Source organism: Coregonus lavaretus (genome assembly GCF_964263955.1).
Source record: "Coregonus lavaretus genome assembly, chromosome: 13".
In the NCBI taxonomy this organism is placed as follows: domain Eukaryota; kingdom Metazoa; phylum Chordata; class Actinopteri; order Salmoniformes; family Salmonidae; genus Coregonus; species Coregonus lavaretus.
The window spans coordinates 12345606-12363468 of NC_140000.1; the positions used below are offsets into that span (position 1 = coordinate 12345606).

Sequence of the window (17863 nt, forward strand, 5' to 3'; positions counted from 1 at the left end):
GTATGTCTCTCTCTCTTTCCTCTCTGTTGATTGGTGGGTTCATGTCCTGTCTCTGTGTTGGTTGATGGGTTCAGGTACTCTGTGTTGGAGCGGCGCTGGACTCAGATGCTGACCAGCTCAGTGGAGGAAGGCTCCACCCCCAGCCCACGCTACCACCATGCCTCTGCCCTTCTGGCCAGTCACCAGCCTCTCTCCGGCGCCCAGGGAGCCACTCACAACCTCATGCTGGTGGTGGGCGGTGTCACGCAGAAGGGCGTCGCCCTGGATATGTGGAGCCTCAACCTCAGCAGTCTGGTGTGGAGACAGCACAAGGTCAGAGTTGGTTTGTTTGGTTTTAGCAATCCACCATCTTGCTTTACTTGGGAAAATATATGAACAACAAAACACTAAACATAAAATATTGGTAGTTAACGATCAGCCTACACCCCACGATTCAATTTACTATAGACTTGTTCTATGTAACCAATTAGTCTGTGTCCTCTCCCCCCACAGAGCTCAGTGCTGCCACCGGTGGCAGGTCATACTCTAACGGTGCGTCGGGACTCCTCTATGCTGCTCATCGGAGGTTACTCTCCAGAGAACGGCTTCAACCACCACCTGCTGGAGTTCAACATCCACTCTGGCAACTGGACCGTCGCCCCCCACACCGGCACGCCTCCTACAGGTCAGAAGGACCTATCTCCACCTGCACTCATTAGCAACGTATTGTCATTAACTCACTTTGTACCTGCCAATCTGGAAAGTCCCTACTCAGCTTTCGTGGAACCTCTGTCCCACTAAATATGCATAGAATATAAAGATTGAGGTGCATCCATTCTGGTTGGAGCAAAGAGTCATTTCTGACAACATGAACCACAAACTCCTGTCCCTTATGATGTTGCATAATTGACAAGTTCGTTTAACCCTTAACCCTCCCATGTTGCCTCCTGACTGACTCCTGTGTGTCCTGTCCTCTCTTCAGGTCTGTATGGCCATTCTGCTGTGTACCACGAGCAGACGGACGCCGTGTACGTGTTCGGAGGCTACCGCTTCCACGTGGAGACAGTGGAGCCCTCAGGAGAGCTCTACAGTCTCTACTATCCCAATCTCACCTGGTCCCTACTGGTCCCCTCACAGGGGAATAAGGTAGGTACTACTACAGCAGCTCTACCACGAGAACAGGCTTCTTTCACAACTAGCTTACCGGTATTTCAACCGTTTTTACATGGTCCCAGGCTGGCCTTAATTGATGACATCGTCATTATATCGGAACATTTATTTTTCTTATATTAACACTCTGTCTCTTTTCTCTCTCCCTCTCTCCACAGCCCCTGTCTCGTTTCTTCCACGCTGCAGCCCTGATAAAAGACACCATGGTGATCGTGGGAGGGAGGACAGGAGAGGAGGACTACAGCAACACAGTGTCTCTGTACCAGATCAACTGTAACACCTGGATACAGCCAGGTAACTGTCTGACTTACACTACATGGGGCTGGCCAAAACACTGCATATATGCTCAGTTTGATGATGTTATGGAGATTATTCTAAAGTTTCTCCCTTCCTATCTCTCAGACTCGGCGGTGGGTGAGCCAGTTAACCGTTCAGTGTCTCTGGCCATGGCGGGCTGGGGTGGGCGGCTGTTCCTCTCTGGGGGTTTCAACGGGGTCACCCTGGGGCGTCTTCTCACCCTGACCCTTCCCTCTGACCCCTGTGCCCTGCTGCCCACGCCCGAGGCCTGCAACACCACGACAGGCAGCTGTGTCTGGTGCAGGGGCACCTGCGCCTCCTCTAATACCGCTGAGAGGTACAGCTATGGTTATTATGGGAATGACTTATCTGTTGTTTCCAAGTTGTTGACTGTGTCTTTCTTTTTATTTTGGAGGTGTTTCTTGGGGTTGTTACTTTGTGTAATCATATTTATTATTTCCCTATCTCAGAATTATTGACCAACTATCCCTTCTCTCCCCCTCTCTATGGTGTTTTGTCCCTCTCTCTCAGACTGGGCTGTTCAATTGGTCAGTCTCCCTGCTCCCCCACCCCTCGTCTACCAGACCAGTGTCGAAGACTGAAGACCTGCAGCGAGTGTCTGGCACGCCACCCCAGGACCTTCTCTAGCCCCTCACAGGTAATACACATTTCCACACACTTACACACTCAAACGCACACTAACACCAGCCCAGACAGTACCCCCCCCCCACACACACACACACACACACACACACACAGACACACTGCTAACCTCCCCCTCTCTGTCAGTCCCAGTCTGCTCTGCAGTGTAAGTGGTGTACAAACTGTCCAGAGGGAGCATGCATCAGCAGTACTGTCAGCTGCACCTCAGAACATGACTGCAGGATCAACCAGAGAGAGATCTTCCTGTCCAGCAACTGTACTGAGACCAGCTGTGAGGCCTCCGACTGCCCCAAGTGCACCGCCTCAGGGAAGTGCATGTGGACACGCCAGTTCAAACGCACTGGTGAGGGACACCTCCATTCACCTTCTATTGCTAGCGACAGAAGTCTTAGGTTGACCACTAGACTAAGTTGTGGCTGAATAACTGAGAACCACTCTCTTACATCTTGTGTTGCGGTTCCTTCAGGGGAGACCAGGCGCATCCTGAGTGTGAACCCCACCTACGACTGGACGTGCTTCAGCTACGCCCTGCTCAACGTGTCCCCCATGCAGGTGGAGTCCTCCCCCCCTCTACCCTGCCCGCCCCCCTGTTACCACCTCAGCACCTGCAGCCTCTGCCTGGGCTCCCGGGGCTCAGATGGGGGCTGGCAGCACTGTGTGTGGAGCATGGCACTGCAGCAGGTAAGACAGAGACAGACTGAGTGTGTCTCGTGTGGGTGGTGGGGTGTGTGGGTGGCTGGCGGGGTAGGGGCATATCTGTGTCTTATTTTTTCCTGAAAATATATTTCTGCATTGTAGCTTCAAAAACAAATGAATAAGAATATATGTCTGCCCTCCCTTCCCCCTCTCCTCTCCTCCAGTGTGTGAGTCCATCCTTCGTGCCTCTGCGCTGTGAGGCGGGTCAGTGTGGTCGTCTGCTGTCTGGTGGGGACTCCTGCTCCCCACAGTGCGCCCAGCTCACCCAGTGCTCCCAGTGCATCGCCTGGCCCCAGTGTGGCTGGTGTGCTGCACGCGGGGGCAATGGGGCTGGACGCTGCCAGCAGGGAGGCCTCGACGGTGAGGGGAACAGAATTGAATAGACCTTTTGAATATTGTTTTATAGGCTAGAATAATAGATCCTCATCCAGTGTGTGTGTGTGTGTGTGTGTTATGATTAAAATATAACAAAGCTTTATAGAATATAACTTTATTGTCCAACATTTAGGGTTATATTCTCTACTCTACTGTTTTAGGTGTGAGTGAGGGAGTGTGTCCCCAGAGGAACAGCAGCTGGTCATTCCTCCACTGCCCGGAGGAAGATGAGTGTGCCAACGGCCACCACCACTGTAACAGCACCCAGGACTGCCATGACCTGACCCAGGGATACCACTGCACCTGCAAGCAGGGCTACGTTCTCAGCCGGTAGGAAGGAACACGTCACAATCATCATCATTAATGGCAGAAGAAGTAGCACTTGGATACCTCAGCAGCTATACACACACAACCACATCATCATCACAATCATCAGTACTACCACCTGTCCTGCAAACAGGGCTACATATTCAGTATGTATACATACATAGTATCCTGAAAAGGTTTTACAGCTGTACCATTGAGAGCATATTGACTGGCTGCATCACGGCTTGGTATGGCAATAGCACCGACCTTGATCGCATGGCGCTACAGAGGGTTGTGCGGACAGCCCAGTACATCACTGGGGCCGAGCTCCCTGCCATCCAGGACATCTAAATCAGGCGGTGTGAAAAGAAGGCCCGGAAAATCGTTAAAGACTCCAACCACCAAGCCATAGTCTATTTTCTCTGCTGCCGTATGGCAAGAGGTACCGGTGCATCAAGTCTGACACCAACAGGCTCTTGAGCAACTTCTATCCCCAAACAATAAGTCTGATAAATAGCTAACAAAATAACTACACTGACTGAGTTTCCCTTGTATCTTTATTGACCTTTTATTTCAATATTTGCACTCTCTATGCACATTCATAGGGCCCTACATACTCAAACACGGTCACTCCAACACACACACAAATACTCACTCAATCATCTGCTCACTCACACATAATATGCACATACATTTATACTGACTCTACACACATGCACACCCACTCACATGCAAGCTGCTGCTACTCTGTTTATCTTATATCCTGTTGCTTAGTCCCCCCATCCCTATACATATCCACCTCCATCACTCCAGTATCACAGCACATGTAAATATGGAATCGGAACTAACTTTTTTAATATTTATATAGTATCCTTACTTACTTTATTGTGTATTTCATATTTCCTCTTCTTATTTCTTGTGTGTTTTATTCTAGTAATTCATTGATCATTGCATTGTTGGGTTTAGAGTTTGCAAGAAAGGCATTTCACTGTACTTGTGCATGTGACAGTAAAACTTGAAACTTGAGAACAAACAGGGCTACATATTCAGTAGGTATACATACATACATACATAGTATCCGTTTAAGTTTCTCCTCTTTCTCTGTACTCCCTCTCTGCAGTGTGTCAGGCCAGTGTGAGCCGGTGTGTGCTCAGGGTTGTGTCAACGGGACGTGTGTGTCCCCAGGAGTGTGTCAGTGTCACTTTGGCTTCGTGGGGGACAACTGCTCGTCTCAGTGTCGCTGTAACAAACACAGCAACTGTAAAGGAGTGTCTGAGACTGACAAGTGTCTGGAGTGTAGAAACAACACCATGGTGAGTGGGGCACACACACACACACACACACACACACACACACACACACACACACACACACACACACACACACACACAGTACCAGTCAAAAGTTTGGACACACCTACTCATTCCAGGGTTTTTCTTTATTTTTACTATTTTCTACATTGTAGAATAATTGTAAAGACATCAAAACTATGAAATAACACATATGGAATCATGTAGTAACAAAAAAAGTGTTAAACAAATCTAAATATATTATATATTTGAGATTCTTCGAAGTAGCCACCCTTTGCCTTGATGACAGCTTTGCACACTCTTGGCATTCTCTCAACCAACTTCATGTTAATTAACAGGTGTGCCTTGTTAAAAGTTAATTTGTGGAATTTCTTTCCTTCTTAATGCGTTTGAGACAATCAGTTGTGTTGTGACAAGGTAGGGGTGGGTATACAGAAGATAGCCCTATTTGGTAAAAGGCCAAGTCCATATTATGGCAAGAACAGCTCAAATAAGCAAAGAGAAACGACAGTCCATCATTACTTTAAGACATGAAGGTCAGTCAATCCGGAAAATTTCAAGAACTTTGAACGTTTCTTCAAGTGCAGTCGCAAAAACCATCAAGCGCTATGATGAAACTGGCCACAGGAAAGAAAGACCCAGAGTTACCTCTGCTGCAGAGGATAAGTTCATTAGAGTTACCAGCCTCAGAAATTGCAGCCCAAATAAATGCTTCACAGAGTTCAAGTAACATCAACTGTTCAGAGGAGACTGCGTGAATCAGGCCTTCATGGTCTAATTGCTTCAAAGAAACCACTGCTAAAGGACACCAATAAGAAGAAAATACTTGCTTGGGCCAAGAAACACGAGCAATGGACATTAGACTGGTGGAAATCTGTCCTTTGGTCTGATGAGTCCAAATGTGAGATTTTTGGTTCCAAGTTGGTGAACGGATGATCTCCGCATGTGTGGTTCCCACTGTGAAGCATGGAGGAGGTGGAGGAGGTGGTGTGGGGGTGCTTTGCTGGTGAAACTGTCTGTGATTTATTTAGAATTCAAGGCACACTTAACCAGCATGGCTACCACAGCATTCTGCAGCGATACGCCATCCCATCTGGTTTGGGCTTAGTGGGACTATCATTTGTTTTTCAACAGGACAATGACCAACACACGTCCAGGCTGTGTAAGGGCTATTTGACCAAAAAGGAGAGTGATGGAGTGCTGCGTCAGATGACCTGGCCTCCACAATCACCTGACCTCAACCCAATTGAGATGGTTTTGGATTAATTGGACTGCAGAGTGAAGGAAAAGCAGCCAACAAGTGCTCAGCATATGTGGGAACTCCTTCAAGACTGTTGGAAAAGCGTTCCAGGTGAAGCTGGTTGAGAGAATGCCAAGAGTGTGCAAAGCTGTCATCAAGGCAAAGGGTGGCTACTTTGAAGAATCTCAAATATAAAATATATTTTGATTTGTTTAATACTTTTTTGGTTACTACATGATTCCATATGTGTTATTTCATAGTTTTGATGTCTTCACTATTATTCTACAACGTAGAAAATAGTAAAAATAAAGAAAAACCCTTGAATTAGTAGGCGTGTCCAAACTTTTGACTGGTACTGTATACACACACACAGTATTTCAGCACATCAACTGTAAGATTATGCATGTCACAGCCCAATGTGTTTCTTGAGTGCCAAAACACTAGTGACACACTGGTGCTGATCCCAGGTCAGATTCTCAGTTCACTCAGTGCATCATATACTGATGATTGCGGTTTGTGCCTCTCTCTCCTGTTCCAGGGTGATCACTGTGAGAAGTGTAAGCCCCTGTATGTGGGGTCGGCGGTGGGTGGGGGGACGTGCCGCCCCTGTCGGGAGTTCTGCAGGGGGAACAGCGCTGTGTGTCTGTCCCGGGACGAACACAAGAGGGCGGTAGACCACCCCCAAGACCACCCTCTGGACCAAGACAGCGTAAGTGGCTCACTGTCTGTTTTTGTTCATTTATATGTTCTCTCTATCTTCCTTTGAGTTTATTAATGGATTACTTTGGATCTGATCAACAGCATCTTTTGTGGTCATATCAGGATTTATGTGCTAGCTAGAAACTCACTGTGTAGGAACAGGTATACCATCTTGGATGTCATTTAACTGCATTTCTTTTGTTGAACTCCCTCTCCTTCCCTTTATCAGATTGTTCAGTGGGTGTCGGAGGGTCCTACAGAGGACGCAGCGGTTTGTGTGAGCTGCCAGAACAACAGCGTGGGGGACAAGTGTGAGAGCTGCCTTAGCGGCTACTTCCTACTGCAGGGGAAGTGTGACAAGTGAGTAGTGATTCCTTTAAAATTAACCTCTAGCCACATCTAATTCACTTGTAATTAAAGGATGAAATTGATGAAAGGGACATGGAGCAATATTGTGGTGTTCACACCCATTCGATTCTTGAGTTTTCCAGACTGTGCACTTCAGAGGAGTGTTCTTGATGAAGGGGTGATTCTGTAAAAATCACTTTGGAGGGCTGAATCCCAAAGAAGGCTGAAATGCTATTTGTTACTCCCACCTGCAGGTGTCAGTGTAACGGCCATGCTGACACGTGTAATGAACATGACGGCACAGGCTGCCCCTGTCAGAACAACACAGAGACCTCTTCCTGCCTCAGCAGCCCGCAGAGCGACAGGAAGGACTGCTACAGAACACAGGTATGGATAGGACTGATGCAGGCACTAGGCACAGTTTACAAGCAGGTATACTGATACAGCAGAGGGAGAATTGAATAAGGATACCTTGAATTTCCTGGTTGTAAAGACCACAATAAGCACAGTACTTACATGCACTTGTATTTCTTGTTTCTTCTCCCTCTCTGGAATCCTCCTCGCAGTGTGCCAAGTGTAAAGACTCCTTCAACGGCACACCGGTAAACGGGCGCCAGTGCTACCGGCAGTTCAACGTGGACAATGAGTGCTGCTTCGACCCCACCTCCCAGACAAACTGCTTCCACGACCCCACCATCCGCAATCTGCCCAAGGGACGCACCGTCTTCTTCGCTGCCCAGCCAAAGTTCACCAACGTGGACATCCGGGTCACCATCGACGTGACCTTCGGGGAGGTGGAGGTGTACGTGTCCAACTCCCACGACACCTTCATCGTAGAAGTGGACCGCCACACAGGCATCCACGCCGTCAAGATCGAGGACGAGTCAGCGGCCCGAGGTGGGGTGAGCGGGGGGGATAAGGAGACGCCTCCATCACCTATGAAGGTGTATGCCAACTCCTCATCCAGTCTGGGTGGGCCCATGCTCCCCAACACCCCCCTGCAGCTCCACGCCAAGCCCCAGGGGGCGGACAGGGAGGTACGGGAGGCCAGGACGGAGGGGCTCATCTCCTACATCACGGTGTGGAAGCCCCAGACAGTGCTGATCGTTCGAGGTGTCCGTGACCGCGTGGTCATCACCTTCCCCCATGAGGTCCATTCCCTGAAGTCCAGCCGCTTCTACATCGCCCTGCGCGGGGTAGGCACCGACGAGAGACAGGGCGAGTCCCAGGGCCTGCTCTTCCTCCGCCAGGACCAGGCCCACATCGACCTGTTCGTCTTCTTCTCTGTTTTCTTCTCCTGCTTCTTCCTCTTCCTCTCCGTCTGCGTCCTCCTCTGGAAGATTAAACAGTTCATGGACTTCCGCCGAGAGCAGAGGCGTCATATCCAGGAAATGACCAAGATGGCGTCCAGGCCCTTCGCCAAGCTCACTGTCTATTTGGAGCCAGAGGAGCCCCAGCTCATCTACCTGCCCTCCACAGGGGGCGGAGGGGTGGGGGGCAGTGCCGTGTCCCTGGCCCATGCACGCACAGGCAAGCTGGGGGGCATTGTAGTTGGCCAGAGGGGGAGAGCTGGAGCCGTCTCCTACAAACACGAGCCAGGCTCCGGCCCCACCGTCCACCACCACCACCTTACTCTGGGCGGAGGGGGCAACAGTGGGCAGCACCTGCCCCTGCATTACCTCAACACCCACCACTATGTCCCCACCACCGCCAACACCACGGCCTCGCACCACCACCACCCGTCCTCCCACAGCGGGTACCAGCACTTCTGCCGCTCTGACCCCTTCCTGTCCCAGCTCATGGGCTTCTCCTACTCCACCTTCAAAGTGGGACCCATCACCCTGGAGCCCACGGACGACGGCATGGCCGGGGTGGCCACCGTCCTCATCCAGCTGCCGGGGGGCATCCTGGCCCCTAACCGCGCCTGCCTGGGGTCCGCCCTGGTCACACTACGGCAGAACCTCCAGGAGTACTGTGGTCACGGCAATGGAGGGGGACACCCCGGAGCGGGAGGGGTGCGCAAAGGCCTGCTAGGGCATCAGCACCTCACCACCATGGCTATGTAGAGAAGAGAGGGGGGGGGGAGTATGTGAAAAGATAGAGAGGGGTATGTGGTAGTAAGATGTTAAGGGGTTAGAAGAGAGATGGGGAGTTACATGAAAAAGGCCATAAAGGAGGAAGTTATATAAGAGCCCGTTGAAGTTGATATGATCGTGCCTGTATATACACTGTTTCAATATTGAGTGTATTTTATTCTGTTATGTATCACTATATTTCAAACGCTACACGTGACCAAGCCAGCTGTCTCTAGAATGCACTACAACTACATGTTATATCAGCTCAACGATTCAGTTGCATCCTGTCTTCGTCCACTATCGAGGTATGAGTGCAGTCGACAACCAGACACATAGAGAGAGACTTTTGCTGCACTGTCGTTTTTGGAATAAAAGTAGGGATGATAACTACTGGGGTTGGAACCAGCATGTGCTTTATACCCCAAAAAGTGACAATCAAATATTGCCATTAAAAACAATCAAATTGACGGAATAGGGGAAAAAAGAAAAAGTGATGCTAGTTTGTCAGACGTTTTTTAGATCATGGTAGTAATGATGAGTGAACTTAATATATGGCAGGCTTTTAAGCTACGTGTCTGGTTATTAACTCAAAGCCCTAAGTATATATTTGTGCATGTTCATTCACACGACCTGTTACATGATTATTTATCGGTTGCTGTTGTATTTGTTTCTCTGCTCGTCTGCCTTCGGTTCTTCTGCCTTTGTGAACTCCCAGGCCTACACCTAACAATCCTGTTGTGTATAGTTTCCTATTGTGAGGCTTATGGAGCACATATAAAGCAAAGCAACACATTTGACACATTTCATGTCTGTTTAAATTGATTTTGTTACAAATGAAGGATTTAACTTGGTTGTTATCAGACTTCTGTCCCTGTAGCCAATTTATGAGTGGATAACATAAAACACTATGTAATGTTTAGTTTCTAAGCCTTTTATTTTAGTTATTTGATATGAACTGTATGTGAACTTGTATGGTTTTGTTTTTGGCTCTCTGGATTGGATGATTGTTATCAGCCAATGAGAGCTATGATTAGAACTTAATTCGCATTTTTGATTTGTCTTGTGACAAATGGAACAAGAAAAAAAATTCAGTATGTGGAACAAAAAAATTGTATGGAAATTGTCAGATTATAATGGAGACAAGGAAAGGGACAAAATATGTGCAAAGCTGCATCTTCCTGGTGAGAGAGAACATGAATGAAAAAAGTGTTATTTTCAAGGAGGGTGTGTTAATTTTTTTGCAGTCTTCGGAAGGAATTTGCCTTCCGTTTTCCTGAATCACTACGAGATGAATCCCCCCATTGTTCCAAGATAATCTGAATGGTGCTACTGGATACACTACACAAAACAACCATTAGGCTACAAAATGATTGGTCATTCAGAGAGAATTCTCATTTACATGTATTTCATCGAAATATATATATATATATATATATATATATATATATATATATATATATATATATATATATATATATATATATATATATATATATATATATATATATATATATATATATATATATATATATATATATATATATATATATAACAAAAATAACAGCTTGTGTAGTAGCATTTCACCCAATTAAGGAAAACTGTAAAACTATCTAGCTACCCTCGAGTCTGGTCATAAGCATTATTAGACTGGTTAGATTGTTATAGTCTTGTTTTGTGTTTGTTGCTTCGTTTACTTGTTATTTAACACCTTTTTTTATTTTATTGTATTTTTCATTTGCTCTTGTTTTTTTAAAGAAGGGAACGGTGATGTACAGAAGATGCCCGACTCTCTGTCCTGGTGATGAGTAGGCTACAATATTAAAAGTCCAGGAAAGATGACACACCTGTGTGGTTTTGTGCATGTTTTCTTTTAAGTGGAATAAGAGACATCAATGTGGTGAGAGTAGAGTAGGAGATCTATACCAGTACAGTGGGATAGGCAAGCAAGTGATATATGTTTCAGTAAGATTGGGTTTTTAGCGTTTTATAGCAATGGTTATTAATTGTACTGCAGGGATGGAATGCAAATCGAAGAAAATTGAGGTTGTGGTGGCAGCTGCAGAGAGATATTTGGGCGTGCGAGACTTGACAGCAGAAGAGTTACAGGGAGTGTTAAGTGGTGATATCCCATCATTTCAGGTTGAGGGCATGAGGTAGGAGTGAGTATATTTAAATAGTGGAGAAGGGTGGGGTTAATTATTAGTAGTAGTTTTGAAGTTGTGAGTGTAGTGTTAGATGGTAGGATATTTCTTTGTTTTATTTTATTTTTCAAGGACAGATAAGGGAGTTGTACGCCAGTCTAGTAGGTGGCGGTAATTTAACAAATTGGATGCCAACCGCCGTTAAACCTCATTGAAGAATAAGGAGAGGTCGTTATCTGATTGGTCATGTTTCACCAATGCAAAGGAAGTGCAAACAGCGGTCTTCCGGTCACTGTGTTTGGTTTGAATCGAATTAGGTAAGTGAAGCTATTTTCCCTTCTGTCCGTGAACGTTTTGCTTAGAAAACAATAGTTTACTCTCATCGTTGATGTCTTTATAAAAAAGTGACACGTTGGGTGGGTGACCATCGTCAAATGTAGCAAACTCCGTAATTTGGTTTATCCAAGTTTCACCAAAACCACGCCACGTGATATGTGTTTTTGTAGCTAGCTCGCGCCGTTTTAAACCAGCAAAGACCACATCTACTAGCTAGATTCTAAACAGCTTGTCTACGGTAACTTGAATTTAACGTCGTCTCAAATAGCTGCCTGTCCCCTTTAATAGCTGGGCAACGGCACACATTTCAGCAAATATACGCCTTTTTCAAATAAACGCAAGGTCTAAATTAATTAAGTGGTTAACATGTATTGTTTACGAGGTTTAATGTTTGATTTGTTACATTTATTATTCAATAATGACTTAAAGGCCTTTTCGCAAGTACAAAACTGTGTTAGTACAGATCCCTAAAAATCGGCTGATTGCCCTCTAGTGGCGGAAGTAATGACTACCGAAAATGTACATTGAAAGAGAGAAATAATTATTGTCAAGGAATATATTTTTATTTAGCCATACTAAGACAATAGAAACGTGACAGTGTAAGTGATACAATTTATTAAAATGTTGGAAGTGAATGCTGGAATTAAACAATTAACTATGCAAAGCTGTGTGCATTAAGAAAATACACTGAACAAAAATAAATGCAACAATTTCAAAGATTTTACTGAGTTATAAGGAAATCTGTCAATTGAAATACATTAATTGGGCCCTAATCTATGAATTTCACATTACTTGGAATACAGATATGGATCTGTTGGTAACATATACATAAATTAAAAAAAGTAGGGGCGTGGCTCAGAAAACCAGTCAGTATCTGGTGTGACCACCATTTGCAGCATGAAACATCTCCTTCGTGTAGAGTTGATCAGGCTGTTGATTGTGGAATGTTGTCCCACTCCTCTTCAATGGCTGTGCGAAGTTGCTGGATATTGGGGGGAACTGGAACACGCTGTCGTACACTGCGATCCAGAGCATCCCAAACATGCTCAATGGGTGACATGTCTGGTGAGTATGCAGGCAATGGAAGAACTGGGACATTTTCAGCTTTGAGAATTGTGTACAGATCCTTGCGTCATGAGGTGAATGCGGCTGATGAATGGCACGACAATGGGCCTCAGGATCTCGTCACTGTATCTCTGTGCATTCAAATTGCCATCGATAAAATGCAATTGTGTTTGTGGTCCTTAGGTTATGCCTGCACATACCATAACCCCACTGCCACCATGGGGCACATTGACATCAGCAAACCACTCGCCCACAAGACGCCATACGTCTGCCATCTGCCATGTACAGTTGAAACTGGGATTCATCCGTGAAGAGCACACTTCTCCTGTGTTCATCAACGGTGAGCATTTGCCCACAGAAGTCGGTTACGACGCCGAACTGCAGTCAGGTCAAGACCCTGGTGAGGACGACAAGCACGCAGATGAGCTTCCCTGAGTTTCTGACCGTTTGTGCAGAAAACAGAAATAAAGTATGAAATGTATGCACTCACGATTAAGTTGCTCTGGATAAGAGCGTCTGCTAAATGGCTAAAATGTAAATGTAATCATGCTGTTTAATCAGCTTCTTGATGTGCCACACCTGTCAGGTGGATGGATTATCTTGGCAAAGGAGAAATGCGCACTAACAGGGATGTAAACACATTTGTGCAACAGTGTTTTTAGAGAAATAAGCATTTTGTGCATATGTAAAATTGGATCTATTGTTTTATCTCATGAAACATAGGACCAACACTTTTTTGCATTCATATTTTTGTTCAGTGTAGATGCCAGGCTCAAATAGAAGCCTGTCTCTAATAAGCGCTTATTGTATAGAGTGATTTAAGAAAATAAATGCCCGGCCCATTAATTTAAGTTTTATGGTCATTTAACACTACTAGCCTTGTTAGTTGAGTGTTTTGACTTTTGGCTAATAATGCATGATTGTGTGTTCTTCATCTTTGCATAGCAGCCTAAGTCTGCAGTGGTGTGTGTGTGTGTATAGGCTGTTATGGTCCCGGGACACACTCTTTTCATGGCACTTCGATACCAAGTGATTTCCGTAGCAGGTAAGGAGAGCATTTTCCTAACCTTAATTTCAGTCTCCTAACGTGCTACGTTAATTATCCTAACCTGCTGTGTAAGTTCTCCTAACCTGCTATGAAAACGTCACTAAAGTATCAAAGTGCCATGAAAAGAGTTTCCCTTATGGTGCCTGACCTAGTCTAGCTCTTGTCTTGGTAAGGCTGATGCTCACTGAAACTCTGCTTCTCTTTTCACTCAGAATGCCAGTAAGGAGGAAAGTGTTTACATTAGAGGCACTTTAGTCAACAAGATGAAGCTCAAACAATGTGCAAAAACTAAACCACTGCACACAAATAAGGGGACTGAACGTCATGTAAACCTGGGTATAACACACACAGAACATGACCCACAGTCAGGCGATGACTCCACCGGCAGAGATGAATCAGACTTTACCCAAGCCCTCTCAAAGAGCACCAATTCAAATCCTCATTCAGATTCTAGTCCACTCCACAAGGATCCTGTGGTAGTGCTAACCAGGTTGGCTGATGTAAGTAGGATTAGTGTTTTCTAATGTGTCTAGTATTGTGGCAATATCATTAAGATTGTTAATGAATACTTGTAATTTCTGTCTCTTTTTAATCCACAAGGTGGTGGTTAAGACACTTCTGAGAGACATTAAAGTGTGTTTGGTGAAGGAGGAGACTGATGTCAGGAGGGATGAATGCAACAATGGAGGTAGGACATATTGTTTATCATACTCCAGTCTACGCCCAACAGTGCAATTTAGATGGGTGATGGTTACTGGAACATTCATATTAACCTCTACGTGATCGGTGTCCTGTATACGGGACGGTTGAGTTAACGTGCGCTAATGTGATTAGCATGACTGTTGTAAGTAACAGCAAACTTTCCAGGACATAGACATGTCTTACATGGGCAGAAAGCTCAAATTATTGTTAATATAACTGCACTGTCCAATTTACAGTAGCTATTACAGTGGAAAAATACCATGCTATTGTTTGAGGAGAGTGCACAACAACAACTTGCATATCCTTGCTTCAGGTCTTGAGCTACAGGCAGTTAGATTTGGGTGTCATTTTAGGCGAAAATTGAAAAAAGGGGTCGGATCCTTAAGAGATTAATAAGGTTTTAATTTGATATGGGCAATGACTATTGTACACAGTTCCCTTCCTCCCCTCTTGTCATACCCATCTCTTCTCTCCCTCTCTATCCCTCACTCTCAGGTTCTTCTCAGTTTTTTCCTTGTCCACACTGCACCATCTCCTTCACTGACTGTTACTTCCTGGAGAACCACATCAAGACCAAACACCAGAAGCAGTACCTGGCCATGTTGAAAAGCCAAGTCTCAAAGAGTAAAACCGTGTACGGCCCCACACACAGCTGTCCCCACTGTAGCTGCATGTTCCATACACCACGACAGCTAGACATTCACACCCGCAAGGCCCACCCCTCTGCCCTTCCCCAAAAACCTGCCCCTCCCCGGAAACCTGCCCGTCCCCACAGGGTTCAGGAGAAGTTCCACACCTGCCCGCAGTGTTCCCGCAGATTCAAGTACCTGGGCAGCCTGCTGAAGCACTGCAAGAGTTTGCACAAAATGGCCGTTGTTCTCACCGATGGACACATTAGTTGCGCGGACTGTGGGAAGAGCTTTGAGAATTGCTGGGGCCTGGGGCCTCACCGGTGTCATGAACCAGAGGGTTCTAAACCTAAGGACACTAAACCGATGGTCTGTCTGGAAGTCGGCTTCCAATGCTTAGAGTGTGGCAAGATCCTCACTACTCCTACGAGCCTGAACACTCACATGCGCATCCACACCGGAGAGAAGCCTTATGTCTGCAAGGAGTGCGGCAAGCGCTTCTCAGATACCAGCGCTTACCGTTATCACTTGTTAATACACAATGGGGTCAAGCCATTCAAATGCCAGGACTGTGGGAAGTCTTTCAAACAGAAGTCGCTCCTCAGGAAACACATGACTGTTCACTCTGGTGAGAGGAAGTACTCTTGCTCCCAATGCGACAGGCAGTTTGCATACAGGGAGAGTCTGAAGCTTCACCTGCGCACGCACTCAGGGGAGAGACCTTTCAAATGTACGGTGTGTGGTAAAGACTTTGCTGACAAAGGTTATCTGAAAACTCATCTGAAGATCCACAGCAACCAGAAAAACTACCATTGTGGGGTTTGTGGGCGGAAGTTCATAAGGATTGGGGTGCTGAACATACACCTGCGCTCACACACCGGGGAGAGGCCTTACCACTGCACAGTGTGTGACAAGCAATTTTCCCGACTCGACCACCTGAAGAACCACCAGCGCACTCACACAGGTGAGAAACCATACACCTGTACAGAGTGTGGTAAAAGCTACACTCAGTCTGGAGATCTGGCCAAACACAAGCGCCTCCACACTGGGGAGAGGCCATTTGAATGTTCTGAATGCCACAAACGGTTTATCTGCTCTGCTTCTCTGACCCTGCACATGAGGACCCACACTCACCGTGATGTAAAGCCATACTCCTGCCAAGAGTGTGGGAAGAGCTTTTATGAACAGAGTCACGTTAAAGGCCACATGAAAATACACAAGGGGAAATGTTATTCCTGCCCCCACTGCTTTGTCAGCTTTGCTCGCAAGTCCAACCTCTCCAAACACCTGCTTAGATGTTGTAAACCTAAATGATTCTGCTGTATATTTTTAACATGACACCTTTTTATGAAACTCAGTTACTCTTATGAATTAATAGGAGGGGCGTCTGATCTCTTTAGTCAGTGATAGATGTATGACAACAAATGCTAATGAAATTTTGCTCCCCTGTTTATGGTAACGCCACAATGTTTTAGCAATCCTCCAGTTGGGTCACACAGTGAGCTCCAAAAGTATTGGGACAGTGACATGTTTTGGCTCTGTACTGCAGCACTTTGGATTTGAAATGATACAATGACTATGAGGTTAAAGTGCAGACTGTCAGCTTTATTTTGCGGGTATTTTCATACATAGCTGGTGAACCGTTTGGAAAGAACAGCATTTTTTTGTACATATTCCCCCCCCATTTTAAGGGAACCAAAAGTATTGGGACGAATTCACTAATGTGTAGTCAAAAGTGTATTATTTGGTCCCATATTCCTAGAATGCAATGCTTACATCAAGCTTGTGACTGGATGCATTTGCAGTTTGTTTTGGTAGTATTTTGTGCCCAATAGAAATGAATGGTAAATATTGTGTAGTGTCATTTTGGAGTAACTTTTATTGTAAATAAGAATATAATGTTTTTAAACACTTCTACATTCATGTGGTCCTCTGTAGCTCAGCTGGTAGAGCACGGCGCTTGTAACGCCAAGGTAGTGGGTTCGATCCCCTGGACCACCCGTACACAAAGAAATGTATGCATGCATGACTGTAAGTCGCTTTGGATAAAAGCGTCTGCTAAATGGCTTATTATTATTATTATTATTATATTATTATTATTATGTGGATGCAGCCATTATTACGGACAGTCCTGACTGAATCGTGAATAATGAGTGAGAAAGTTAGGCATATCATACCCCCCCACAAAAAAAAAATCCTAACCTCCCCTGTTATTGTAATGGTGAGAGGTTAGCATGTCTTGGGGGTATGATATTTGTGCGTCTGTACTCTTTATCACTCATTAATCACGATTCATTCTGGACGATCCATAATCATGGTAGCGTCCAACAAGTTTGTAGGGTAACAATCTTGATGTAATCGTTGCGTGCCATGAATATGGGACCAAATATTAAACTTTTGACTAATTTTAATACACAAGTGAATTTGTTCCAATACTTTTGGTCCCCTAAAATGTGGGGACTATGTTCAAAAAGTGGTGTAATTTCTAAACAGTTCATACTCAAAGAAAGGTTAAAATCTCACCTTTTTGGTAAGAATAGTTCTAAATTGCTGAGTTGTAGTCACTTTTGAGGACACAAGCTCAAATACACAGTACAAATATGATTCAATTATGAAATGTTATGTATTTCCTATTCAACAAAATTGTATGAATAAGGCTTGAAATGACTGATGCCTTCTAAACGTAGCATAATGAAATTCTAAAATGACTAACGATAAAATGTGACCTTCATAACTGTAAATTACATATTTGTATATTTAGTGTTAGAGAAAATGTGCAAATTT

At 45.3% G+C, this 17863-nt stretch overlaps 3 protein-coding genes across 7 annotated transcripts in view; 2 read left to right on the forward strand and 1 right to left on the reverse strand.

The window, feature by feature from the left end:
• Nucleotides 1-10591, forward strand: part of LOC311140491 (multiple epidermal growth factor-like domains protein 8) — a 29106-nt gene extending 18515 nt beyond the window's left edge. For both annotated transcript variants that reach the window (XM_084175570.1, XM_084175571.1), the window contains exons 29-43: nucleotides 75-312; nucleotides 493-664; nucleotides 962-1125; nucleotides 1308-1443; nucleotides 1552-1783; nucleotides 1978-2104; nucleotides 2236-2452; nucleotides 2576-2790; nucleotides 2970-3165; nucleotides 3342-3510; nucleotides 4607-4799; nucleotides 6575-6745; nucleotides 6965-7095; nucleotides 7338-7470; nucleotides 7650-10591. In XM_084175570.1, coding sequence (XP_084031696.1) covers nucleotides 75-312; nucleotides 493-664; nucleotides 962-1125; nucleotides 1308-1443; nucleotides 1552-1783; nucleotides 1978-2104; nucleotides 2236-2452; nucleotides 2576-2790; nucleotides 2970-3165; nucleotides 3342-3510; nucleotides 4607-4799; nucleotides 6575-6745; nucleotides 6965-7095; nucleotides 7338-7470; nucleotides 7650-9149 — 3994 coding nt within the window. In that variant the 3' untranslated portion in view covers nucleotides 9150-10591. The remainder of the gene's footprint in view (nucleotides 1-74; nucleotides 313-492; nucleotides 665-961; nucleotides 1126-1307; nucleotides 1444-1551; nucleotides 1784-1977; nucleotides 2105-2235; nucleotides 2453-2575; nucleotides 2791-2969; nucleotides 3166-3341; nucleotides 3511-4606; nucleotides 4800-6574; nucleotides 6746-6964; nucleotides 7096-7337; nucleotides 7471-7649) is intronic.
• Nucleotides 1-17863, reverse strand: part of LOC311139364 (sperm acrosome membrane-associated protein 6-like) — a gene marked incomplete at its 5' end in the record, with an annotated part of 1014348 nt that overhangs the window by 210130 nt on the left and 786355 nt on the right. The window lies entirely within an intron of this gene.
• On the forward strand, nucleotides 11586-16925 carry LOC311140162 (uncharacterized protein). Of its 4 annotated transcripts, none has more exons than XM_084175103.1 (5): nucleotides 11586-11616; nucleotides 12884-13040; nucleotides 13961-14248; nucleotides 14349-14436; nucleotides 14946-16925. In XM_084175103.1, exons 3-5 carry the CDS (start codon nucleotides 14012-14014, stop codon nucleotides 16391-16393), a joined length of 1773 nt encoding a protein of 590 aa, XP_084031229.1. In that variant the 5' UTR covers nucleotides 11586-11616; nucleotides 12884-13040; nucleotides 13961-14011; the 3' UTR covers nucleotides 16394-16925. The 4 variants fall into 4 exon arrangements, with proteins under 4 accessions (XP_084031229.1, XP_084031230.1, XP_084031228.1 ...); XM_084175104.1 differs by having other exon boundaries at nucleotides 12884-13100; nucleotides 14946-16672; XM_084175102.1 differs by lacking the exon at nucleotides 11586-11616 and adding an exon at nucleotides 12615-12700 and having other exon boundaries at nucleotides 12884-13100; nucleotides 14946-16672.